The sequence below is a fragment of the Genypterus blacodes genome, unplaced genomic scaffold (genome assembly GCF_046128005.1).
Source record: "Genypterus blacodes isolate CSIRO-AG114 ecotype Tasmania unplaced genomic scaffold, CSIRO-AGI_Gbla_v1 ptg000012l_1, whole genome shotgun sequence".
In the NCBI taxonomy this organism is placed as follows: Eukaryota; Metazoa; Chordata; class Actinopteri; order Ophidiiformes; family Ophidiidae; genus Genypterus; species Genypterus blacodes.
This window is the reverse complement of record NW_027466826.1, coordinates 6,893,507-6,921,189: the sequence shown is the minus strand read 5'-3', so window position 1 is coordinate 6,921,189 and position 27,683 is coordinate 6,893,507. Positions and strand designations below refer to the sequence as shown.

General features: G+C 44.1%; 1 protein-coding gene across 10 annotated transcripts in view; it reads left to right on the top strand.

Annotated features, from left to right (window-relative positions):
- The first annotated feature begins 229 nt into the window (after window positions 1–229).
- The window catches only part of col13a1 (collagen, type XIII, alpha 1), a 76,558-nt gene continuing 49,104 nt past the window's right edge, over window positions 230–27,683 (top strand). For 8 of the 10 annotated variants that reach the window (XM_076163991.1, XM_076163973.1, XM_076163965.1 and 5 more), the window contains exons 1-2: window positions 231–1,036; window positions 5,675–5,752. In XM_076163991.1, the coding sequence (XP_076020106.1) occupies window positions 722–1,036; window positions 5,675–5,752 (393 nt within the window). In that variant the 5' untranslated portion in view covers window positions 231–721. Of the gene's footprint in view, window positions 1,037–5,674; window positions 5,753–27,683 lie in introns of all 10 variants that reach the window. The other 2 variants (XM_076163922.1, XM_076163913.1) reach the window with 1 other exon arrangement.

Below are 27,683 nucleotides of genomic sequence, written 5' to 3'. Positions count from 1 at the left end.
CGCTGCAGGTTGCGTGATCGCGGGTGCACTCTCGGTCTCCTCCATGGAAGCCGATCCTGGATCTGGAGTCAGGAAGGGCCAGTGTTATGTGTTGCGTTGTGTCGCTGTGCTCACCCTAAAAATATCCCTCTCTAAGTGATCAAAGTGGGGTCGGGGGTGGGGTGGAGGTGGAGGGGGGGATGAGCAACGTCGCCGTGGATCCCGCCCAGGCATCTAACCTAAAGGCGCTCATAGGAGGAGCGTGCAGAGGGGAGCAAGGGCCCGCGGCAGAGGAGAGAGAGAGAGAGAGAGAGAGAGACCAGCTCAGGTTACAGGACAACGCGCACTGACGGCTGAACCTGCGGCACATAGCGGGACTCGCTCTGAGGAGAACCGGCAGATGGGACAGTCGGAGCGCACAGGAGCCACCACCGAGTCCTCCCTCAGAATAGAACCAACCGCTGACTGACTGACTTGATTGATTGATGGACATCTACATAATGTCTCGTATTCTTACTTTCTTGTAGACGTTGATCCGAGGGGCAGCGAAGGGAACTTTGGAGACACTTTTGCAGAAGAGAGGGACACTTTTCTCCATATAAGAGAGAGAGATCAGACCTCCTCTCCTCTCAACAAGCACCCCCCCAAGAGTTGCATGTCGTTAGGGATTCCTGCTCTGCCTCTCTCCACCTGATGAGTAGAGGGATTTCGAAGTGGATAAAACTCGAATAAGACGCCTAAAATGGGAGAGGATCAGAAGTTGGGAGTCGATGGGAAAGCGAGCGACAGGAGGAGATCTTGCAGTGAGCAGCACCCGTCCAAGAAGCCGCTTTGGTGGAGAAACTGGAGAGATTTGTCCGGGGTGGCCGTTTGCATGGTCTTGTCTCTCCTGTCCGTCGGGGTTTGCGTAGCGGTGTTTGCGCGGACGTCGGAGCTGCAATCCCGGATAGTAAGTCTGGAGAGGCAGCAGCGGGACGCGCAGCTCTCCGCCTGGATGTTGTCCGTGGAGCAGGTGGAGCCCGTTATCATGGGCCGGCTGGAGCGGATCCTGGATGAGGTGAGCGCGTCCACACACTCACACACACACGCACGCTCTGTGCTCACAATTGGGGGTTCTGGATAGTTTCAGTCATCTCCTCCCGAAGACAATTGTTGAAAGAGATGAAGAAGAAGCGCAGTTAGAAGCTTATATGTCATGGCTCAGCTGCTATTAAGAGTTAGTCTGAACTTTTTCCTTTGAGGACAGACGCGCCTCGATCGCTCCACAAGTGATCGAGCGTGTGGTGGATTTTGTATTTTGCATTAAAGTTCGGACTTTTTGTTATAGAACGCAGTAACAAATTAAACTTTTAGATGATGAGGAATATCAATCAATGCAATTAGTGGATTCGTTTTCTAATTAGTTAAGTTCTTGGTGTGTCTAACTCTAATTTGATTATTTTGTATGTTTGAGTGGTTTTATTCGTTTTTGGGTCTTAAGAGGAATAATATGCTGCAGATTGAGTGGAAATTGGATGATCTCATAATATTCATCAGTATATTTTTTTATTCCAGTGAGAGAAAATAGTTGAATTCATCCACAGAGACAGTAGAAGTAGAAAAGCAGCTCTGTTGTACTGAAGGGTATGAATTTCCATATTTCCCAGTGTTCCTTGCAGGACTCTCAGATTTTAAAGCAAAGTATCAAACAAATGATCCGAGCATCATTGCTGAGATAAAAATCACCCCGGGTCTCTCACATCTGTTGCTCCCATAGACGGCCCTGCGCTGCCCTTTAATAGACCACTTCCACAGCTCCACTAACAAGCTCTTCCAGAGTGATTGAAGTCCCGCAGGGTCCCTGTTTTCTCTCCCTCTGTTTGCCTAACTTTTATAATGCCCTCCCCCGGCCCCTCCACCCCGTCCCCTTTCACTAGAGCCGGTTTGCACCTAAGGGTGGGCAGAGGCGCATGGGCTACTACTACTGCTGCTGGAGACAGAAGAAGGTCACATTTGATGTTGTAGCTTTAATCGTCATAGTAGACCACAAATACTGTAGTAAGAAGGCCAGAGAAAAGGATAAGCCAGAAATAGATGTTTTTGTTTCATTGACTGGCTCTGGGTCTCCTCATTTGGGGCCCAGTGAGGAGGACCTCTCCATCTTCATCTCCAACTCAGCCTTCAGGCGATGCAGCCCACCTTTTTGTTTAGCTCTGCATGTATAAATACTCTTTATTAATGGCATGCAACAACAGATGTGTCCTTTTGAAAAGGGAAAGAGAGAGAGAGGGAGAGAGAGTGGTACTTTCACACAACACTGTCCAGAATACGCCTCCCTGTCTGTGTCAATAATGGCAAGTTTCCTCTGTTATGGAAAACTGTGCTCCGTTCCAGCATCAGAGAATTTGTTGCGCTATTTTTCTGTTTAGATCAAGGATGAATCTTTTGGGCTCTCGGCCAATGTTTCTAGTTGTTTTCACAGATGCTGGATGTATGTTGTTTTTTTTGAACGTGCTCACCTTGCCTTTGACAGTCATTTGTTTGCAATGCTTCCTTGGAGGGCTGTGGATTAGCTGGCACTCATATTTTTGGATTGAGCATATGCAATGTGTTGCGTAATCATATGAGGAGTGACTGCATGTGTAGGTCGGACCACAATGTTGACATGCTGGAGTAAATCAGTATCGCATTGGTCTGTTACTCATAGTAAGCATACCTGAATGTATGCAGATTTTAGTCTCATTATTGTGTGCATGTATATATGACATTGGAAAAGAGGAAAGAGTTGAGAGTGAAATTCTTAACATGCATGTGCTGAAAGATTGACTGATCGCGTAGAGCAGAGGCGGTCGGTTTTACTGCAGTATGTTGCACTAAAACTATTTTCTGTGGAAGCATTCCATATTTCCCTACTTTAAACATCATTTAACATGGATGGAGGCGCTCACAGCACCTCAAAACAATGAAGCTAAAATCTCAGCAGGTGTTCAAGTTTAAAAAGACTTGTGAGGTCCTTGTGTTGGTTCATTCCCCCTCCCCCCCAAATAACCTCCAAACCCTTCCAAACACCCCTGAAAATATCTTGACCCCCCGACCTCCCCCTGACTCCACCGTTATCTCACCTTAAACATGGCCTCTTAAACATTTACAATTAGCCACAAAGTGCTCGCTGTAGGCCTGGCAGAAGCCTGGTGCACATTGTCAGGGCAGAAGGTTGTTGTGAGCTGCAGGCCAGAATTGAAGGTGTAGAAAAGTGGAAAATACAGTCTGCCCCTGCCCCGGTTTCCTCGCCGTGCTCCCCGCAGATCTGTCACCCAATACATTGTGAAGTCTATGTAGTGCTGAGGTGCGGCCGTGCCCCCTCCACACACACATACTCACAAACACAAACACAAATGTTTCCTCGTGTGTGGTTATTTGGGAGTATAAATGGCCCACATGCTAATCAGACAGCCTAATGCAAACAACACACTCCAGCAGAAGGGCCCTGGCCACCTCTGCACTATGTCAGAGAACAGTTAGTGATGGCTGGACACACACACACACACACACACACACACACACACACACACACACACACACACACACACACACACACACACACACACACACACACACACACCGACACAGCGAGAGAGAGAGAGAGTGTCACAATATTAGATCATGCATAGTATTTACAGTATTTACAAATAACAGATACGGTCATGATTTCCTACGGGGAACATCAGACGACTTCCAAGAAGAAAAGAATAATACAGTACTAAGTGCTTAAGGCTGTTTGAGTGACGACACCCAAGTGCTAATCGCACGCCTGGTAGATAAATCAGCTGGGGTCATATTGGAGCACAGGATTCATGCTGCAACTACTCAGAATCCCCAAATCCCTCTTGTGGGATGACAGAAGTAAGGCTAAGAAAAACCCAAAGGAAAGGACGAGGCAGATATCACCATAAGAGGGACGCTGTGGGCACCGGTGCCACGGCTTACTGTTAATCTGACTACAGGATAGTTAAAGAGTTTTGTCATCCTTTTAAAATAGATTTTTAAATCCACATGAAAAACTCTGGCGTCGGGTTACCATTATAAACTGGGGCAGGCAGAGATTGAATGTGCTGGGAGTGGAATGGACTGGGGGGCAGGCACCCCAGCTGCTTATACTGTATGCTGTGCATCATAATTAGCATGTTAGACCGATCACCAGATGACCTTGAGTTATCGCTCGGATGCAGCAGAAATTCTTTGATTGGCCGACCGCAGACATAGACTGTGATCGCTGTGGTAGATCTCTATTTATGACTTAAGATATTAAAGATATTGTACAGCTTGTGTAGGTAAAGAAGAACCTACAGTATACATGAGTGCATGGGAATAACACTGACGGTCCTTTGATGTGTAGTGGCCGTTACACTAAACCTTCTCAGTCAGAGTTTAAAGGCCTCTGAGAGTCGGTTATGACTTTGATGTGGTTGTATTTTGAGATCGGCAGCAATTTAGGTGAATCTATCCTCTTGAGTTGTCTCCATGATCTCGTTGGACGAATGTTTTTTCATTTAAAGTGTTTCAGGTTCGTCCACAGAGTTCTGGTTCTGTGCCGGCTCACTAAAGACTTCTCCAGGTCCACGTAGCTGCCTGCCAATATCAACCAAATAAATTCCGGGAAGTAATAAGGAATGAATATCATGTGATTTAAGGGGAACATGTCTGAGGGTGCGGTCATACAGGACAGTAGATTGAAAATGGGGTCATGGTTCAGTCAGTAACCTGTTGAATTTGATAATTGGCGGACGATTTTGATTTGGACTACTGACAGAAAGCCTTTGAGCAGATTGGGTTCAGCAAGTCTGTAGTACGTTGATGACGCACTGTTTTTGTACCCGTGACCGAATCTCATCCCCGTGCATAATAAGGGACCGTAGCTATTTTCTCTTGCCGTCATCTCTCGCCACAGATAACAGGGCACACTGAGGTAACTGGGCAGTACCGAGAACACGGAACCAATGTTTAGAATGACAGCAGCTTCATAACATCCCCTTCAGCACCTGTTGCAGGCCTCTAAACAGCCAGCGCCGGCATTCCTCTGCTAGTAACCACCACCGATGGGACTGAACGCTATGCTGTGGGGGAATGCACTTGGATGTTTTTGTATTCTGTTCAGGGTCAAATCTCAAGCAGGCTTTTGTTGATCTAATGGGGTCAACTGTCACACTTTGATAGTTTGATAAAGACTAAAAGGTGTTTGGTGGCCTTGTGTTGAAGAACAATATACAGTGTTCAGTTTCTGTCTGAACGGTTCAGATAAGACTACACTATGTGCATCAAAAACATCTTTTGAAGGAAATATTATTGAGGATTTTATTAGTGTATTGTTTTGCCTACATTGTGATTTATTGTATTTTTTCACTGTATTTCTTGTTGTGCAAGAGTATAAGTATTAGTCTCATAGCTTTCAGGTGCAAACATTTTGTATTTAAAGAAGGTTTTTGAGGCGTTTTTACTTTGAAAATGATGAATGCTTTAGGATACTTTCTATATATCATCAGCGACATAAACTCTGAGTGATCGCTAGCAGCTATAAGCCTTAAAAAGTCTTAAAAATGTCAACACGGTAAGAAGTGAATGTCAAAAACTACAGTGTTTTGATGGAGGGGAGACGTCCTGTCAGGCTCTTAATAGTCTCAACGTACAACCAACCTTCTTTTTTCCTTCTGTCTTGCAGAAGCTTGCAGCGCGACTACCGAAGACGCGAGCCGCGAGGGACATTTCCCACAGCTGCTTGTGTCCCCCAGGTAAGTCCGTCCATCCATCTGGTGACTGACACACGTCACTTCACTCACATAAAACCTGCAACGTGTGACGCTTCACCAACTAAACATCTGGTTTAGATGAATCATAGCAGACTGTCAGGTGAATATAGGATAGATTCAAGATGATTTACATTGACACAATACAGATCGCCATTATTCCTTTTTATTTGTTTTGTGAAAACGGCTATTAATTGTGGGAATTAGTGGAAATGAATGGGGTGTGCTTATACTAGATTTGTCAACTTAGTGAGTTATAAGCACTTATTGTGCATTTTATTTGCATCGTCCTACTACCCAAATAACTATGGAAGAATGTACACATCAATGCATCTAGATAGACAATATTCAAATTCATGATTATATCTATCCAGATGAGTTTGAGTGAGACTGCGCAATGATCTGGTTTTACTATCCGATGCATTTGATGGTGTTCATGCCAACTGGTGCCCTCACACTTCACTGGTGCCCTTCAGCTCACTCACAGATGATGACAAGTGGCGGTGTATTTCCAGCTCAGCTGGCAGTGAGGGCCATTTTGTGTCATATTAGGTCATTCCTGTCTAACCTGGCTCATCACACTGTGTTCTGCTCCCTGGCCACTGGGCAACAAGCCTCGAATAAGCAACGGCTGTGTGCTGCCTGCAACAAACCATCAGTGCTTTGCTATGTGAGAACTAATGATATACGCTGACTGCTCAAAAATGTTAATACAAAATAGTGGAGGCCATGAAAGGCATGCAGCTGATGAACCTGATGAAAGGATGTTGGTTCAGTTTTCCTGCTGTGTAGCATTGTGTAACTGACCTGGGTCAATTATCAGATGTTATTTGGTTGTTTTATAAATTATAGGTGAATTATGTAGCTGAAAATACTCTTAGGTGATCAGCGACTGTTCCTTGTTTGTATCTGAAAGCTAAAGCAGACCGACTCCTTCAGACACTAAAGCCACCTGTTTTCCTGCTGCAGCCCCCGGGTGGTAGTTATTAGGCCATTTTTTTAGAGGTGTGTGTGTGTGTGTGTGTGTGTGTGTGTGTGTGTGTGTACGTACTAAATTCAAAAGACTAAAGTAATTTACAGTTTAGCAATACACATTTAGTGAATTTAGTACCTGGGAATGTGTGTGCATGTGTGTGTATCTATGTAGCTGTAGTCTGTCGGTGCAAGCCTGTGAGACCAAGGGGAGGTGCCAGTCACCGCACATTAGTGCTAATTGGTCTTGTCAATAGGATGTTAGTGTTTTTACATGGGAGTAAGTGTCTGTTGGATGGTGCGTGAAACCTGTTAACGTGGAGGTTTGTCTGCAGCTTCAGAGGAGATTCCCCAGCCACTGCAGGTGTGGAAGCCTTTCAACTCAAAGCTTTCCAGATGGTCTGGCACTTTTACAGCTTTTTGTGACTTTCTGTGTCCCACAAATGGTAAGACGGGATCCAAAGGCCATTGAAAATATTGTAACATCATTGCTTAAGTTCCATACTGCTATACTAAAAGCATCATATAACCACTTTTAGATCTATTGGTGGCGTATGAATGGACAAAATCTGCCGTTTAACAAGTTTATGTGACAGAATCATGATATGAAAGAGCCAGTGAATGACAAATCCAAGCTGGTATGTCACTGTTGCAGGAAATCCTCATATCTCCAACCTCCGTGTATGAGACAGAGGAGCAGAGAAATCCTTCTACGAATTTGAAAACTAAGAAATCACCAACATGTTGATTTAATAGCCATATCTATTTACCTTTAAGTTGGCCAGCTTTTCATTAAACCACATTTGACTGTTTCCCTGTTGTCCAATAATGATCACTCTACCTATCATCCTTGTAGAAATGCCCTGCAGCCAAAACATATTTTTCTTCCATTTACTTCTGGGCTCCAGGCTGCTTCAGTGAACTGTGGGTTGTGTGCATGTACAGTTTGGTACTGTGCGCCCTGTCAGTGCCCACCTGGCCCCTGCCAGTCACCCCTGCTCCGTGCTATACTTACACGGCTGCAGTGCTTTTGATTATTTGCAGAGCCAGGTGACTAAAAGGCACTAAAACGCTTACAGACGTCTTGTTGGAAACGCTACAGACTGAAACTGTGAAAACCTGAAAATATGAGTTTGATTGGAAAAGCAAGCCAATAAAGACAACAAAATGAAAAACAATGAAAACGGTTTGCCTGCCAGTGGGCGTGAGGACGCTGCTGTCAGATCTCTTTGAATCCACAACTAGATTTCTCAAACAATACAATCAGTACCTATACAACCATTATAAGAATCTCATGAAATTGACAAAGCATATTCATGCTCTCCAGAGGGTGAGCCATTCCCATTTTGGTCTCTACATAAGCTTTCCTCTAGCACCACCCTTAGGCCAAAATGTCAACTTGATGTTCAATCTAATACGCAAACTGCTATGAAATTTACAGAGCAAATTAATGCTTCCCAAAGAATTAACCCTTTCCATTTAGGACATTCCACAATCTCACCCTGTATCGATTGCTTAGGATAGCACCACAAGAACCATTTAGTCTGTATGGGCACAAGTAAGCATCAATACATTCAATATCTGTGTGTGTGTGTGTTCTTAAGCACATTTCTGTTGTACCTCCGGAGTGTGTATTTGAGTGTCACGGACGTCTGTCTTAGCTTGAAGGACACTCAGTTTTATTCTGAGCTCGACATGTTTGTTAGCAGCCTGTGAAAAATGAACTTTGTGGGGATGCTAAAAGTGGAGCAGCAGAATGTGAGACACTTCAGACCTCAAAGGTGCCACCGAGTCTGTTGTCTTTCAAATGTTTATCATGGCCGTGAAACTGGCAATAGCCCTACAAATATGTGTAACATACGTGCTGCTTTAAGTGGATGGAAATGAATCACCAGACACATTGCTTATGGCTGAGTGGGCCCTGTATCAACAGTCTGGGTATGTTCTGTATGTGTAATCACCACCTGGTCCTATTAGGGTTTGACTGATATGGGGATTTGAGTATACGGAAACTGAAATTCAATCCCTTTTTAAATATGACATTGTCAAGCGTTTTGAGGCACAAACGTCAGATGAGTTGAACTTGCTCTCCGCTTCACATGAAAACCTGTAGTAGTTGACAGGATGAGTAAAACTATGTCCTGTATGCGTCACCTCTCACGCTGTGTCACATGCCGGCCCGTCAATGTGCCAAGAATAAAGTTTCTAAGCTGAGGATTGGAATATTCCACCGGGCCTTTGTTTTCATCGGCAGCCAAAGCCAATGATTTGCAATGATGGTTATAATGCATTTCAGCCAATATCTATAGCTCTTTATCGACCTCTTTTGGTGACACTGTAATGTGGGAGATCTACTCCTTCCAAAATAATACCTCCATGAATTATTGTCTCGAAACATGATACACTGGCAGCAGCACATTCAACCCTCCTCAGACGTATAACAGTTTACGATCAGACAGTAGAAACCTCACTTGCTGCACCTTTGACTAACCAGTTAAAATGTGTCCAGTCATTACCACAGGAAGTGTATGTCCTGGTCACATAAACACACGTTGTGCGTCTGTGACTCTCTGTTTATGATGTAGTGGCTTCAGGCCATTGTTGTGCGTCAGGACAGAGGATACAGTGTGTGTACATTACACGGATTTATGGGTGTGAAAATACATGTGCAAGAGTTAAGCCGGGCTACACAGGACTGTCATAAATAATGTTTGCATTTTTATTTAGAACACTCTACTATAGCGTGACCTTAGTATCAAACTGTTCTGTCTGCCCCCCCAGACCCATTTTGAGCTACAGGGCTTTAAAAGGTTTGGACCGCCATCCAAATGAACTCTCTAAACTTTTCACTTCCTAAAATATTAAACCCATAATTTGGAAATATACAGAAATAACCTCACAAGAGCATAAAGCATCCATCAGTGACAAAGTATATGTGCTTAACCCGTTTACTGGAACAAGATGCCAGATAGAACCTGAAATACTGCGGTCATAATATAGCACAGAGTGAGATCCATGTGAGAAAAAAAAGGACAAACTATTATTCGGGAGCAAAGCAAGTCCCAGGTCATGTTTGTTTAAATAAGCCATGTAAGTACAAGTTAGCTGCTTGTCAGTCAAAGTAAAGAAGAAAAGAGTATGACAGTGATGTGATGGCAGACTTGAATTCCAGACCCAAGTCCGATAATTGACTTGATTCAGCACATTGTTGCCAGGGAGAGTCTGAGTGGCACTTTTCCTCGGCTGAGACGGGAGAGGAAAAAGAAGGGAGAAAGGATTTGTGAGACGCCGCCAATACCCCTCCTCCCTCCGCTGTCAATCGCATTTCCGTCTCACCAAAGAAGTCCTGACTCGCAGGATTTAACTGCATTGTGCTCCACCATCACAATGCCAAAGCACCTAAAGCGATGGGGGAGGGTTACGTGCATCAATCCATAGGAGCGACGTGAAAGTCCGAACCGTGCTAATGAGCGCGTTTTGTCTTTACTCTCATTTTTAAATTTGACACTTTCAATGGAGGCTTTAATCATGCTTCAGTAAAAACACAACAGGACACAAGAAAAAACAAATTCCGTCACTTCTATTCTCATTTTTCGGTGAATGTTTTGATCCCGATTAGAACACTTCTATCTTGGGAGGACGTTGTCATTGCTGCTCTAGTGGTCCACCTTGACTGTTGATTGGCCAATAATTTGAAACCCTCCACCCCACATTGGCTAGGAACATGGCAGGGATATGAGGGTGGATTAGTCCGGGGTATAAACAGGAGGAGACGGAGGGAGGAGGCTAGGATGGGGGTAGGGGGGGGGGGGGTTAAAGTCCCTTTAAAGCCTGCCGCTTGTGAGGGAGGAAGTGGTCCTTGACAGTTTACCTGGCTGGGATCCCAGGGGAAGCCAAGACCAGAGAACAGAGGCCTGCAATCTGAACCCCCCCGCAACCCCCTCCCCAACTGCGCTGCCTGGCATGGCTGGCATAGATCAGCCCCTCACCCTATTCAGATCTCAGATGTACAGCATGACAGAATTTATGGGTTTGACTGACCATATGATCAATGTGGCATGAGGAGGGCATTGTTATTTGTGGTTTTCATGTTGTGCTTTCCGGTTTTCTGGTTAATGTTAAAGTTGTTACGGGCGTATCGCGGCTGCAGCAGAGAACATTGATTTATTTGTGCTGAAACAGTCTCTAAAAAAAGGAAGAGGGATATAAACCAAGAATAAAGTACAGGCGGTCAGGCAGTCAGATCTTTTCCATCCTTGCTTATGTGGGCGTCCTGCAGTCAAACTATAACTGAGTGGAGAACATGCGTCTTGATTTCTGAATGTTAATGTTTAAGTGCTACAAGTGTCAATGAGTGCACTTAGTGTAGGTGTAAAAGTCCAACAGCAGAAGCAGAATTTTAACATTGATGATCATCTTGTGAGACTGGAACCTTAGCTGACTCAAATATGGCATTTTGTTCATCTGTCTACCTACTGTGCTGTCAATCATTTTAATTGAATAAGGAATTGTCAAAATACACAATTCTTGCTCCTTCTTGCTTCTTGCTTCTTCGCAAATTTTTACAGAAAGTTCATCCCAATCTAAGTCATCCAAAACATTGAGTGAGACGAGAACAAACAACTTCAAGTAATTATTATTATTGGAAGCTCTTGTTCCAACCATTTCGTGACACTATCCGAAGAGGTTAGCTTAGCGGAGGTGTACATGGCGAGTGGGCAGGACAGGAAGGAAACCTGCGCAGACGCTGCTGTGTGTGAACAATGCCACTTTTTTTACTGCCGCGAGATACAGGCTCTTGTCAGTGGAGCTCTGGTGCCAAAACGACTGCCAGGGCGGTGCTGCAACTTGGGGGCAACTGGATCTTCGGGCACTCTGAGTATTCCCCACCAGTCTGACCGCTGACAGACTGGTGCAGCCTGAAGCCTTGGATCAAAGACAGCTGTAACCTGTGTGTGTGTGTGTGCGTGTGTGCGTGTGTGCATGTGTGCATGTGTGTCTGTGTGTGTGTGTGTGAGTGTTTGGGGTGGGTCCGAGGGAGGATGTTAATGCCAAGATACTGTACAACTCAAGCTGCTGATCAACACTATTTAAATCACATCTTTCTTTATGAATACAGTAAGAATCAGTTCTTGACCAGTTGTATTAGTCAATCTGCTTAACATTCACACTTACACACACACACACTATTCCTTCTCCACCTCCATCACCTCCTAAATTACATTGTATGATTTATCAACCAACCAGGTGATCAAGACCCTTCTATCTTTTTTCATCCTGTGTAAGTATCCTCTCTGATGTAGATACGGTTGCAGCTAAAAAAGAGCCCCCCATGTTACCCTTGTAAACAAGAGGCTTCCTCTAATCTGTGCAGCTGACGGGGGTGCGAGGGTCCCGGGGTCGTGGAGCCGGTTATTTAAGGAGTCCCCCAAGTTCACCTTGACATCTGTGCTGACAGGAAGAGAGCACGGCAGATCCCCTTTCTTCGCCCGTGATAAGTTTACAGTGCAGCTGCCAGTGTGTAGCCATACTGGGAGGAATGCGGCTGGCATAGTGAGGAGGCGGGAATAGACGAGGGAAGGGAAAAGGGATGGGATGATAGTGAAAGTGGGATGGACAAAAGAGGAAAGGGGAAAGGAAGGAGAACTGAAGGGAAAGATGATAAAGAGATGTTAAGTAATCTGTGACTTAAATCAGCCTGAGCAAACTGCTTCACTGACAGGTTGGTGGCACAGCTGACAACCATCTGCCAGCTGTACAAATGCTGACGTTTATTATTCTCAATGCAGAGTAATTGTACGCTTAATCAATCAGGTTTCAGTGTCTGAGTGATTGAACATCAGAGGCACAGTTCAACTGAAAAATGTGCATGAGCATGAGTAAATAAATTTCAAATGAATGTTGTATTCGGTACTTGTCAGTAGATTTCTTACACCCACAGCCCGATGTTACAGCACTGACTAAGGATCACGCCCAGCTTCCTCTCAGGAGCTTAGTCACTTCAGTCCAAAGAGAGACAAAGTTGTGATGTCATAGTTTTGGACAGAATTTTCTTGAATTGACTTTCCCCTCAGATAGTTGCTACACAGAAATGATGGTCAATACTACAAACATTTTAATGTAATATTTGTTAAAGCACATGTCATATCAAACTCTAGTCACTTAACACGATGGTAGACGATTAGATACATTTCCAATAACAGACATTAAAAGTCACAAATATGAACAGTATAAAAGTGTATTTTAATAATTATGTGATGCACATTTTTAAGTATATAAACTCCATCTGATGTGCTGATCAGACAGATGGTTGTTGGTATACAGGTAGCTCTCATATTCGGCCCCCCCACACAAGAAAGGCCATATATATGTACTCCTAGAGATGGATCAGCAATTTGACACATTGAATTCATAAAAGCCCTTGAAGGTGATGTATTTGTTGTTGAGGAAAAAGTGGGAAAGAAACTCCTGAGCTGTACAAAAGTCCAGTAGGTGAGTGAAGAAACTGGGCCATCTGGTTTCCTCATCATCCTGGAGCTCTCAGCCACCTGATCTCTCGCTCTCTCCCACTGTTCCAGCTCTAATACACATACATAAAACACACACCCAGCACACCACTCACACCCTAAACGTGTTAGCATCTTGTTTGGAAAGTGTTCACAGCCAAGTCCGAACACTCCCCTGCAGAAGAAATATCTTTAACGGCCGTTTAACCTCCTGCTCTCTCTTTGCTGGATCGAGAGGATCAATTGGAGAAATGTCGCAACACCTCTGACCATAACAAGCTAAAACAAATCTTAAATAGTACTAAAAAGTCTAAGGGAGCCTCCAATGTTCCTGCACAAATCAGACAACTTTTTCAAATAAAAGTGTCTGATTTTGTTGGTGTTAACCCATAAAGTCCTGTTTGGCTTCGCCGCAGAGCCTCAGCACCTGTGAATCAGACATTTTTGCGATGCAAAGCACGCCGGGTCTCGTTTCACGCTGACCCATTTGCCGCATGTTTGTGTGAATGGGAGTTAGGAAATGCATAGTCATTCAGCCAGAGCCGACCGCAAACGAGCGCCCATTTCTGCTGTTCCAAATAAAAGCATGATAGTGAATACAGCAAGGTGAAATTAGATGTAATTGAATCTGACCTGCCTCCCCCCCTCTGCTCCCCCAACTACAATTACGCCTCAGCTGCCTCCTATGGGAAAAGAGCTTCCAAATGGAGTCGAGCTGTCTTGGCACAATGCGGAGCTTTGCTGCTGTGCTCCAATCCCACACGGACCCCAAATTATTGACATGACTTTGCTCTGTTTGTTGTTTTTTCACATTTGGATGTCAGCAAATCAGGAGAGCAAATTATGACGATTGGATGGTGCGTGTTGGAACATTTGCCTGGGAATAAATTTTTAAGAAAATGTAAAGAGACCTTTGTGGCTTTCAGTGTACAAAAGCCATCTACTCTGAGTATTGGGAGCAATCAAACCTCTGTAATGTCAACACTATCAGTGAAATACAAGTCTACATTCATCCAAAGAGACTAAAATTAAGAATCATGTGAGAATAAAACATTATTTTCATTGGATGTAGACCACTAAACACAAATATACATCTGAGCCACATTTTCAGTCAGATGTTCTTATCGACAGCTGAATGCTTTTCCAGATGGTACTGACGTTTCTTGAAATTCCTCCGAAAACCTATTAACATCTTACAGGTTTCGCTTATAACAATGCCGCTTAAACAGATCTTTTCCCAGAATCATTGTTCACATTATGGTATTAACCTGAATAAGGTTTTACAGGCAATTATCACAAATCTGCTACCCTGAGAGCCGAGAGTTAACGGCTTCATTAAACCAGTCAAGTCTCTGCAAACAAAACGTGTTTGTTGAACTTCACACATCACTAACACGTTGGTGCTGCTCACACATTCCTGCCTTTTTATTGTGTTAATTAATCCCTGTGTGAATATCACACCTGCGATTTTGCGCTACTACTACTACTGTAGCAACAATCTGAGTCTGAAATATGTTCCATTGTTCAACAAAAAGTGAGCAAATCCACTGTTGCAGCTTAAACTAGAAAAGGATTATTTAAAATAATGTCCAATCAGCAGAATGGCTGTTTAGAAGTGATCACACAACCCAAATGACTTTGTAGATTCAGTTGCCTTAGTGATGAGCCAGTCGTACTGTTCTTGGGCTGTTGTGTTTGTGTGCAACTGCAGCATTCAGTGTATTGTAGGAAGATGATTGGACGGCTGATTCATGCGTCCCAGATCATGTTTCAGAATTTGCACATTTGCAGGGTCATTATGACGAGTCGTCACCCTCTCATGTTCCTGACCTCATGGTTGACACAACAATTTTTTTTATTTAACAATGACCGCAATCTAAAAGTTGGATTGACTCCCTTCAACATCTTGCATTTTGTTTTATGTTACATTTCAAGATTTGCTTAAAAGTCACTTTTTCAGTTGCACAATTAAAAGACGGCGAACAACATGTTGTCTTTCCTCTGCCATACACTTAACAAACAGACGACACTGTGAGCCACTAACAACAATTAGTGTTTGCCGGAAACACGCGTCCAAAATTCGATACGTCATGGAAGCTTTGCCATGGAACTCCTCGCTTGCTTCACCTACCCAAAAGGTACACATATACACACACACACACACACACAGGTCCATACACTCTCCCAGTTCGGCACACAGTCTGTGAGGCCTCTATTGCTTTACTCCAGACATCCTGTGGGTATCAGAGCGATTTAGCAAACCCACAGGGAGCGTGCTCTTATGTTAACAGACCTGGGCCGCCTGCCAACAACAGCACGTTTCATAGGCATTTTTTGGAACGGAGGGACGAATCTCAAGTTTTTTTTCTCCCTCCCGCTGGCTGCAGCAGGGCAGTGGGAACGGTAGTTAAAATTGCAGTAGCTCATTTGCAAAAGGTCGTGTATCACCTTTAGAGTTCAGTTGTAATTAGGAGCACTTGAAAGATCGAGCTGAGGGGAACACACACTCCTACACACACACGCTGCCATCTTCCACATATGGCAGTGTGCAATTGACCAAAGAGGGGATCAACAGCTCTAAGTGGTGCTCTGGCAGAAGTCAGAAATGTTGGAAATGTGTGTTAAAAGTGTTTAAACGTCTTCTATCCGCTGGTTACTTTCACCCACTTAACAGTCAGTTACTGTTTATGCAGTTTATGCTTGCCTGGCCAGTATTAGACTCCATGTTGTCTTTTTTTATATTCATTTTAATACTACTTTAACTCTTCACATCTTAATCTACACTAAATATCCGAAAAATAACAGATGGGGCTTTGTGGCGCCGTCTGATTGCGTTCGAGGAGGTGTTTCTAATATATTGTCCGTCCCTGTTTAGTTTAGGTGTGATGTCATTGACAGATGGGCCAAATGAAAACAGTGGAGTTCCCTCTTAATAAGGGTTGTTAAGGAGATGGACCAAATGCAAACACTTGCATGCCGAATGTTAATAAGGGCTTTTAGGGTGTGTGAACGTCCGTTTACCTGCCAGTTAATGGGCCTGACGACATGGGCCATCTGCTTTGGATCACAGTGTGACTGGCCAAAGGACTCAGACCTTGAATAATAGTATGTTCAACTGGAAAAACATCTTCGTCTCGGCGAGCCATCCTCTAAGACGTTGGTGTTTTTCACTCTCGCTCTCTCTCTCTCGCTCTCTCTGCCCAGCTGTAACATCAACAGTCACTGGAGGAGGAAGACGTTTATTTGCCGTCGTGACTCTGATTGATGTTTCCCCCTCAGCTCGGGACAGTAGAGCGCTTTTTCACAAGATGTCTCTGCTCTGATCGCGTTCTTGACACCTCTTTCCGTTCTATAATCTGACTATAATGACTCTGCTTGTGTATTGAATAAAAGCGGACATTGTGCTGAGATTATTCGTTAAACGGTTGGCTTCTCTGCCTCTTTGCTGGGCTTAGATTCCCAGTGGAATGTGGATTTCTTTCTGCTGTTGCTCTCACCTTGCTGCAGAGATGCTATACTCTACATTTCAAGTTGCCTGCTGGAAAACCAGTACACGTATTTGGCTTTGAAAAGGAGTGGAGGAATGTGGAAAGCTGAAACCCACAACCTGGACTACAGGAAAAGGCTCTTTGCCAAACATGGTTCGAATATTCAGCTCCTCAAAAGCTGTATTCTTTTCAAAGCACATTTTGACGACAACAACCTCCTTGCCTGGACAAGTGATATTATTTCAGAAGACTTTTCAAATCTTTTCTGACAGCCCTTTCTCATCTCACAGGCTTGACCAAAACTGCCTCGCTCCACTAAAAGATAATTAGTTCATTTATGTGGCCGTTTCGAATTGTCCGAATTGTTTGGCATTTAATTTATAATCTTATCTACAGGCAACACCCAAAATCAGACCAAGCTGAAGAATATTTGGTGGTTGCACACATGATGGACGTGGCCTGTGTTTGATAAATCACTGTCACCCTTTATGAATAAGAACGGTGCTTTCATGCCGTATTCATACCAACAAGGACTTTTCCAGATGTCCACAGTATGAGACGCTTTGCCTATGGATGGGTTACCTTTTGTGTCGAGCATCAGGCACTGATCAGTCTTGAGGCTTAGCTTATTCTATTTCCACTTATGCTCAATTGACTTTGCATATGAGGCCCTAAGCCACAGGCTTTGTGACGCGTATGGCCTCTGTACGGTGAAGTGCCCTCACATTGTTTTATTACTGGATTTTTATTTCTCAGACTCAAACTTGATTGGCCCATAGTGACCTGATTTGGCTTGTGAGCACCGTCTGTTCATAATCATAATATTGTGTTTTTCCATTTCACTTGGATACCTGGATCACAGCACATCATATGCTGTCCAATCACGGGCAGAGACTGTGCTGTAAGCCAGTGTGATATTCAATCGGGGGCAACACATATCTCCATCCATTTTCTGTTGTTTGAACCCATAATCAAGAATTATGGGCTTCCAATTCCAGTTGACACATGGTGTGTGATGATTGCAATGATCCACACAGTACTGAAAGCCATATGTCATAGCATCTGACCAAGTAAATGTTCAGTCACCAATGTTCAGCTGCCCAACAGACGTGTGGTCATCTTGTGCTCAAATAGTTGTAGACATTGACGATGGCGGTCAGTCCACAGCTTTGTTTGTTTTTTTATTATAAATGTTTAGCTTGGTTTTCTTCCGCACAGCGGACCCTCCACCATCCACCCTCACCCCTTCTGCACGCCACTCTTCATTCATAAACCCATACCGGCTCTATGAGGACCTGGGCCTTTTCTTTTCAGACCTATTAGTGTTGCCTATTGATGGGATAGTGGGGGTGGGGTAAAAATGAGGAGATTGGGATAAAAAGCATTGCATCAGAGGGGGACGGGGGGTGGGTCTCTCTGACCTCTGACCCCTTCCATCCACTCGCTCAAGCCCCAAATTTTTCCCATGATAATCTGGCAAAAGGCTGTGCCTGAAAACCAGCGAATATGTTTACATGCAGTACATGCACTCCAAGTGTTTGCCCCTACTGAGATTTAAGTTAGGTTTCCTTTATCCTGTTTGACTTCGACACCACAGGAAGCATCCTGAAGTGTTGATCTTAATTATCTAGTAGGTCAATAACATGCGGGTTTTCGTTTTGTTTTACGCCTTTTACATTAATGCATTGTTAATGGGACACCAGTGTGCTAATTATCACGGAGCTTATTTAGTTAGCATTGCGAGACTTGGAGACAACAGTATTTCATTGTCGTGGTGTCATAATTACTCGTATGACCTCTGTGGAAGTTTCTCTTGGGGGGGGTAAGTATTCTGGTCATCGCTCACATTGCGACGCTACAGTGCTAATGAAAACAAACACGGTGATTAACTGTGAAAGGGGAGAGAGCGTGTCAGGTTTCTGTCACATCCCTCCAAGATTTGAATCAATCAATTTCTACAAATGCATTTATTTAAAGGTTTGTGTCAAATATACAACAGCTTTGAATTCAGGAAGGCCTATAAACACCCCAGTGACCTTTAAGTTCATTTGTTAGTTTGATTTTTCTCTCTTTGGTGAAAATCAAATCCTCTCCCTTTAAATGAATCTTTCATATCATTTGAATTTGAAATCAGATCCAAAGTGCCTGAAATTCCTTTCAGTAGCTGAAAAATATGTTGGGCTCCCTTGAAACCACTTTTTTTTGCTTCTTGTTGCCTTGTAAAGACGTTAGCATGTTGGGTCTCTGAGGTGAGCGGAAGAATGCAGCAGAGCTCTATGGGTTTACCAGAGACGCCAAGTCTTGAACTGGAGATGCTAGATGCCAGTTGTGGTGGGACTGAGGGTGACTAAGAAGGAGAAGAAACCAGAGAGGCGCTGCGATCGCTACGCTAGGTGACACTCCAGTTTTTCACAGGTTTGATCCAAGAAGTTAAAGGTTTGTCCAGGCCCCAGCGCAGTGAATAACCTTGTCAATCCATCATAATTATAGGTTTTGGAAAAGTCACCCCTGGCGTGGTCGTTCACGCGCCAGTCCATCCATCCATCTCTGTTTTTCTGGTCATAAACGGCAAAGCAACTAATCTGGAGAGCCAAATATATTGGCTCATCTACCGGCGAGGTCTGGGAACACCTCACAGGAGACCCGGGCTGCAGTGAGGTTAAGCTGTTCTCCAGTCGCACTCGCACAGCCGCAACCGACTGCATCTTCTCCCACACTGCCAACAAACACTTATCAATAGCAGTTTGCTTAAAAAGAAAAGTCCCCCCCACCCAAGAATAGGTTCACGTTTGCTCAGCAGCATGTCAGTCAGAATACGGAGCTGTCAACAGACTGAAGCCTCCTGCCATCGAACCCACTTCAAAAGCTGGACAAAATGCCTGCCAGACTGGGGTCATCTTATAAAAGGACCGTGTCGAGGAAGTCATGTAAACCAATCTGTGACATGGTTGATGTTAATAATAACTTTGCGGTTTCAATAATAATATCTTGCACCCAGGCGTAGCGAAGCAAAAGCATCCTTTGAATCTGTCAGCCTGTATTTCACACTAGTTAACTCCTTATGCAAAAATGTCTCAAATACAGGCAGTAAAATGATTTAGAATCTAGGCCTATTAGCAGGACAAATTAACTTATATTGTACGATATAAAATGCAAAACAAAATTATAGTTTGCTTAATTTCAATTCCATTCATTTGTTTCTGTTGTGTTTATCATTTTATCATTTAGTTTTTATGTGGACTCATTAATCTCCTGGCTGTCAGAGCGCCTTCTCCTTTGATAATGAGTCGGCTACTCTGCATTCACCTCCAATTACTCGTGGGCTACCGGTAATTGGAGGTGAATGGAGCTTATCTAGCTTGCCATCACTAGTTAGCAGGCCTCTTATCTGTGAGGGTCATAGGTCAGACCTGTTGCCTGTTCACCCCCAGGCTGTGTGTCTGTCTGTCTGTCTCTGTATGTGTGTGTGTGTGTGCGTGTGTGGAAGCAGATGAAGACACCATGCGTCCCAATGACTTCCCCAGCTGTGAAATGAGAGAGCACTGTGCACTGACAGAAGGGGATAAAAGGGGGAAGAGAAGGAGCGAGAGAGAGAAAGAAAGGAAGAGAGAGAGGGGGGTGGGGTGGTGCTTTGGGGTATGGATGGACAGTTGGTTTGCTCATCTAGCTGTTGACCAGCTGTTTGATGTACGCAAGATAAACAGGATTGTTTACAGTTTCGGAGGAGTGGCGCTGTGAAGGTGAGAGCGTGAACGGCCTCCTCCTCCTGTCAGGCCACGTGTGTTTGAACTGTTCTGGCAGCGCGTTTACCAAGGGAAAGTTGATGGCACACCATGCTGTTTTCCAGCAGCAGCAGGGGCAGCATGCTTCACATTCATGCAGTCGCTCGCATTCACACAGAAAACCGAGCGCAGTTTTCTACCAACTGCCTTTGGGCCTGTGGGGGTCTATTACCTGGCTGAGGGCCTCAGCAGCAGCAGCAGTTATTGAGAGAGCGGAGGGCGTTTATTTGCTTTGCTTTGCTTTATACCATGTTAACCTAGTTGATCAGGGATTCAAACTGATGACTTTCCAGCCACAAGCTTGTATCTCAAACACCAGCTGTTTATGGATATGCAGTTGGTGTGTATGTGTTTTGATTCTACATACCTCATCTGTGATCCTGTTACCGGCAGCAAATTTCCTCTTTTTCCTCTTTTCACTGCGTGTGCAAGGTTCCTCTTTTTCAAGCCAGTCAGCCGGAGCAAACAAAAGGTCAAAGACATTCAGCTCCCGCTTTGAAAATGACTTGCACGAAACAGCCAGATCGCTTTCCCAGAGAGTGAGTCATCGTTTCGTTGACTGTTAAAATACCAAGAAGACACAGTCCACATTGTTTTTAGGTTGGAAAATAATGCAGAGTGGCAAGACTTTCTTTAATGTTTGTCTAAGTTTAATTAGTAGGTGTTCACACAACGGCCAGGTTTAGTTTAGGTTTCATGAATGCAGTCCGTACATTTCATCCCAATCTCAATCCCAATAAGATTTAGATATTTATTGTGTGGATACGTCGGCCTAATGTTTGTTTTCAGAGGAAGTCAAATCATTCAACGCAATCGTCCGGATTTCTCCTCCTGGGTTCCACAAACATCCACAGCTAATTGCATGGAAATCTCACCCATCACGCTTTCAGATACTTCATCACAGGACGACACGCTGGTAATTTTGAGAGGCAAATTTGAGCTGACAGTGGTGACAGATAATATGTGAAAGGGTGACTACAATTATGTTCCTCTGGAGGCTCACTAGTGCCATCTTCAGACCTACTGCGAGCTAGACAAAAATAATGAAATTAACTTTGTTTCTCATTCTAAAGAGTGAGGGAAACATAGTTGAAAGTTTTTTTTTGTAACTTTGCACAGCCAGCGATGTACTTTCACCTCCCCCACCTGTCTGCATGACACAAACGTGCCAGCCAGTATGATGGCTCTCTTTAAAGTTGAAAGGCCCCCGACCACTTTCACCCCTAAACCCTTTTGGTGTTCTTGTGCCAGGAGCTCGGGGGGCCCCCAAGCACATATGCAAACTGCTGGGCATGAAGAACAAATCTAGAGTCCCGGGCCTCACACAGCCACCACTAAAACCCGATATCGAGATGTACTTCTGTGGTTTACCTTCCAGCATGGTGTAGTGTGTGAGGGTCAACGGGTGTATGAGTGAGAGCCAGAGAGAGACAGAAGTTGCGTAAGTTTAGCTGAGAATTATGTGTGTGATGCTGGCTGATCAAAAAGCATTCTAAGCTTGTGAAGTCCCTCTTTATAGTATTCAAAGATTTTAATCCCCAGAGAGAGCGAGAGAGAGATGTGTGTTTGTTTGTGTGTTATGGTCGCCGTTCTCTTTGTTTACCTTGTGTCAACATCAGCTCAGCAGGGAGGCGATGACTGAGGCTAATCCAGATGGGCTGGGCGCGAGAATGCTACCGACCTCCCCTCTCCCATAGTAAACTGCAGGCTGTATAACCAAATGAAATGCTTGGGTGTGTGTGTCTGTGTCGGAGGTGCGCGGTGGGGGTCTCCACAACAAGAACAACATTTCACTGGTGTTTCACTTGTGCGCTAATTTTTCCATTCAAATACAGCACATTTTGCAGATAGGTGTGAGATGTTGGAAATGTTAAGTAATATTATTTTACTATTCTCACCATGGTGTGATTCTTCTTCATGTCCTTTGAATATGACTGACTTTGATAGACGGTTATGGTTATCAGCCATGTCATAAGTCTTCTTTGGAGGACATTAGTGATGAACCTGAGGTCACTTGACTCAGCTTTACTCTCTCTCTCTCTCTCGCACTCAGTTTCATGCCATTTCCCCCTAGATCTCTCTCTCCCCCCCCTTCCCTCAGACTCCTGCAGTGTCTTGACAGGTGTGGGTGCGGCACACCAACAAGCTGAGCCTTTGTTGTCAGGGTTGCTTGGTAATTTGTTGCCTGTAGTAAATGTTTGGCTGTGGTTCACAGAGTGTCTGTGCTACAAGAATGGAATGGACTGTTGAGAGGGGAGAAACGCAGCCACCTGTGTTTAGCAACAGGTCCACAGTGTGTTTCGGTCATTGTGACTTTGACATGTGGAAAGTACAAACTGTTGGAGCATAAACTCAATATAGCTGGCCGTGTCACTCAAAGGTATCAACTGATCATCCACATAATTCATAAATAGCCCTAAACACAATGCAGCAACATAGGTGAGAGCAAATAAAGAGCATGACAATGACACGTATCCAAAACTTCAAAGTCTGTCGGGTCACATTGTGCACAGCTGTAGTGGAGTTGGACACACAGCAAATAGACACTCGGCGCTGAAAAAACAATTAAAAGACAAACAGAAACAGACAAGAATTAACAGATGAGCTCATACACTACAGAATCAATCCGTGTGTCCCTGGTGGATCGTTCAGTGAAGTGGCCCGGGATGCGGTCATCACGAGTAAACTCAGGAGGGCAGTCGGTGGGATGTTCTTGCTTCCTGGCCCAGAGATCTCTTCACATCCTGTCTTCCACATTCCACCTTCAGTCTGTTTTCCAGGTGTCTGACACTCTGGCAGTCAAACCACTTGGAGCCCGTCTATGTAGGATCGTCATTACTGTCTAGCAAACACATGTTCAGATAAGATAAAGGGTCACGTGCTGCTTTCCACTCAAGGCCCAGAGAATTAATCTGCATCTTAAACCTCATAAAACCATTTCAAATCAATTGTACCGCCTTCAAAATGTATTGTTACTGATAAAGGATACAATAACATGCCTGTTAACAGTTTTAAACCATTTAAGGGATGCATCATTGCAGAGTTAAAGCACTTTTACGGGGTACAAATGTTTCAGGCAGAGCTTCTTAATTTAATGCAGGTCAAAATATCAATCCACACATTTCTGTCCAGAGAAACATCCTAGATCTACGTTAAGTGGCTGGAAGTAGGTCTGTGCTCTCTGTGCATGCGTGTGTCTGCAGAAGACGAAATCTAATGTTTCTAATGTTCCTGGGCCAAATCTGTACACAAAAACATCCAAATCCGAGGGCCGTATTGGCATAGGATTAACAGAGCGTATTGTTTTCTCCCTCAGGCTGAAGACTCCACCCTGCTGGCAAATCATTTAACATTATCAGGTGTAATGAACATTGCAACCCGCAGAGAGGCTCTTACTTTCTTTTCCTGTCTCTGTAAATGTGGTTTGTTGCCTAATGATTAAAAAGCAAACTTGATCCAGTTAAAAAGTGTGACTCTACCTAATTGGACACACAATCACATCAGGATGAGCGCCTCTCTTTGGAGCGCTCCAGCAGTTTAGATCGCCGTCACAGGCCTTAGCGGTAAGCCTATAATGTAACAGAAGCCTCTCTAAACGACCTCTACACCTCTAACCTCCACTGCACTTCTAAATTCCTTGAATCACAGCTTTAAATATGGACTTTGTGATGGTATTTGCTGTCATGGTTGACCCTCCTGTGCCTTTTCATGCGTAATGACATGGATACACCAGATTATGAGGCCTGATGCCAACAAGGGGGTTTGGACAACCACTGTGTAGCTGCAGTGGCTCAGTCTTGCTTCAGTGAGCCAAAATGGACACTGCAGCCTCCCCGCCTGCAGCACTGTGTCCGAGGTCCCACTGGGGGACTAGAAGCGTGTTTGGGCAGAGGTTCTACTCTGCTGATCAGACATACAAGGATACACAATGGACTCTAGTTTTTGTTCTGTAGGTAACAATTGAATAGCAGATGGTTGATCTGAACAAACATGGAGAGCAGCGAGCAGAGTTCAGACTTCAGAGGGAGGCCAGGCGCTCAGATCTGAGCTTCCTCTGTCCGGAAACATTGGAGTTTTTTCTTTATTATCACCCCAAGGAGTCGGCAGCAATTTAGGATTGTTTTATTGGAATTTGGCACAAGACTGACATCCGTGTGTTTAAAGCTTTGAAGTCTGTAAATCCTTGAAATGCAAGTCCAGTGACCACTGCCAGGTCACACACACACACACGCAGGCCACACACATTCAGATGCACACACTAGGCGAGCTAAGGCTACATGGCTAGTGGTCTTCTATACGGATGGATATTTCTATTTCACAGGAATCCCAAATCTCCTCTTCTCTGCTGGAGGGAGGTTCTCTTTTATAAAGGAGCTGTGGCCGGCAACTGCAGTGGACTAAAGTTTGACTTGACCCCCGTGGCTTGTGAGTGGCACAGGTCCAAGCCCTGGGGAAAGAGAAGAAAGGGGAGGGGGTGCATGTTTTTATATTTCTCTGAGGATCCTTTCAACCTGCACACACACACACACACACACACACACACACACACACACACACACACACACACACACACACACACACACACACACCCGCCCTGAAGTAACTGCGAGCGGCTGGAGAGGTGACGAGGGGCCGACACGGCTAATTTCTGGTGTGGACTGTGAGAGTCCACATCCCCCTTTCTACAATGGCAACAACAATGCCTGTTACTTGTTCAGTGATGTAAGATAATGCTTTTGGAGTGTGTGTGCACGTGTGTACTTTACGTGTCTTCAAAGTTCAACAAGCCCCAGGAGACCATTATACGCTTTACAATACCACTTGCTTTGTGTATGCATGTTTCATCAGCATCAAAAGTAATGATTGACACAAACTGCTGGACAGATCTCTGGTATTTCATGCAGAAACACCACACACTTCATATATCATCACGACACACATCATGCATATACATGTGAATGTGTGTAAAGACGCTGCCCATTGCTTTCCTGTCCCGCATTTTTTTAAATTTGCAGCGTAAATGTCATGTGCAGTAAATATTTGCTGCTCAACAAACACTGCTCTCAACAGTGCATCAGGCTCAGTCCAGTACTGCGAAGGTAGATGAGGTCATTTACACCGGAGCTAGTCAGAGTGAGGCCATCAAATGTTTGCATATGTCCATCTCTAAAACTCTACAACAAATTGAGATCTTTGAAAAGTGTTTATTTGTTGAATTACAATCCCATGAAGATCACACAGCAGACATTTGTGTGTAGATGGGAGGAGGACATCTGGAAGCAGAGACAGAGGGACGATCTGTTTATGTATGTATGTGTGTGAGGTAGAGAGAGAGAGAGGGAGGGAGGGAGAGAGACAAAGAGAGACTGATGAACAAAAGCAGACAGATGAAGGCAAAACAGAGACAAAAGAAAACACTAGAGGGATAAGATTCAGGAAAACGACGTGATTGCATATTTGTCTTGTTGGAGCGGAGCGGTGGGAACTGCTTCTGTTTGAGTTTGGCATTTTTTTGAGGGTTTTAACCTTTCAGCGTGTTTGAAGATCAGCACTGATTCTGCTACATTCACAGCTGCCAATGCCAATATTCACATGTTCATATCAAACATTTGCCTTAACATTTCCATCTAAGCAGCGTGGAAAGAAATTGAAATGATTGCCAGACCATCATAGTACTTTTGTGCAGAGGGAGATTTTGCAACTTTACCGTGAAATTTGGTGTGGGGGTGTTCATGGTCGTCTGAGGATGAATGTCTGGTGGCTACTCATTCCTCCTGCGCAGTTGGTCAAGCCCAAAACATCCTTGCATATACAAGAAATATCAAAATATAATGGACATCTTAAACTCACTGAGCACATGCTTGTTCTCCAGAGGATGAACTCTTTCCTTTAACAATGAGCTTTGTTTTAGCTTCACCCACAGGCAAAATCTTAACTTAGCATAGGATGTATTGTGCAAATTCTCCCAAACCCTTTTGATTTTAAAGGATAAGATTGTCAGTATTGTCAAATATTAGATTGTCAGTATACAAAACTTAAATGCTGGGATTGTTTGAGTATTTTTTTAATTTGAGGCCTCTGGTTTGCGATCCAATTTTCCGTCTCTGTGTGCCGTGGATCAGAACTCTGTGGAAGTGGGGAAAGGTCTGTGGTGGCGAGATGAAGGAATGCAAGAATGTCAGTCATAACTCCAACCAAGCCGGAGTTAAACTGACGCTTTTTGCAGCCAGGACTGTTTTCCTCATTTGGAGCCTCTCTGTGCGAAACCCGACCCCTTCATGTGATTTACCTTTTTCATTTTGTTTGTCTTTGCAGTGGACATGCCATCCCTCATCAGACATGACTGTTTATTTTGATAGCCTGTTTGGAAGGAGAGCTAGACAATCCACTGTGCACGGTGCTGAAGGTTTGCCACAGGAATTACAATGCTCCCTGTGTGGCTGGAATACTCATTTACTATTTGTCTGGTGATGATACATTTGTGTCAAATTGAATAACAACAAGTGTAGTATACAGTCCCACTGCACAGTCTTGGTGACGGCATATCAACCTAATTAATGATTAGTTTGTTTAAATGTGACGTAAAGCTTTGTGGTTTCCTTAATCACTTATGCTCATTTTGTGGCCTCTACAAACATCCACCGCTGAAGCATCAATGTGATCTGTTGTAAACCTCCTCAGCATGTGTATGATACACACCTTTAGCTTACACAGTCTATGACACACACCAAACACCTCAAGATAAATACAGAATTTCTTTGTGCTATATTTACGTGATTGTTTACATCCACCGTGTGTCCGTGTGTACTTGACTCATTTGTTTTGGACAGCAGGAGTCCAGATGATTAATGCCTCTGATGACCGCTCTCATTCTGAGCCGGGGACCTTATGACATTTAAGTGTCCTTGAGAATGACAAACGGCACACTTAGTTGTGCGAATTGAGGCTGTGTATCAGATATGTAGACCTGGACATGGTGGCATGACTTATAAGAAGTAGTAGAAGAAGTGGGTCTTGGCTCTTACAGTCATGCATTGTAATGAGCATCTTCAGTGATGTGTTTTGCAGATGCATCACCATCAAAGGTATGTAAGGATGTGATTTAGTGAAGTGTTTGTTCCAATGTCGCCCAATGCAAAGCTCTAATCTAAGTATGAGTTTCAGTGGCGCCGATAT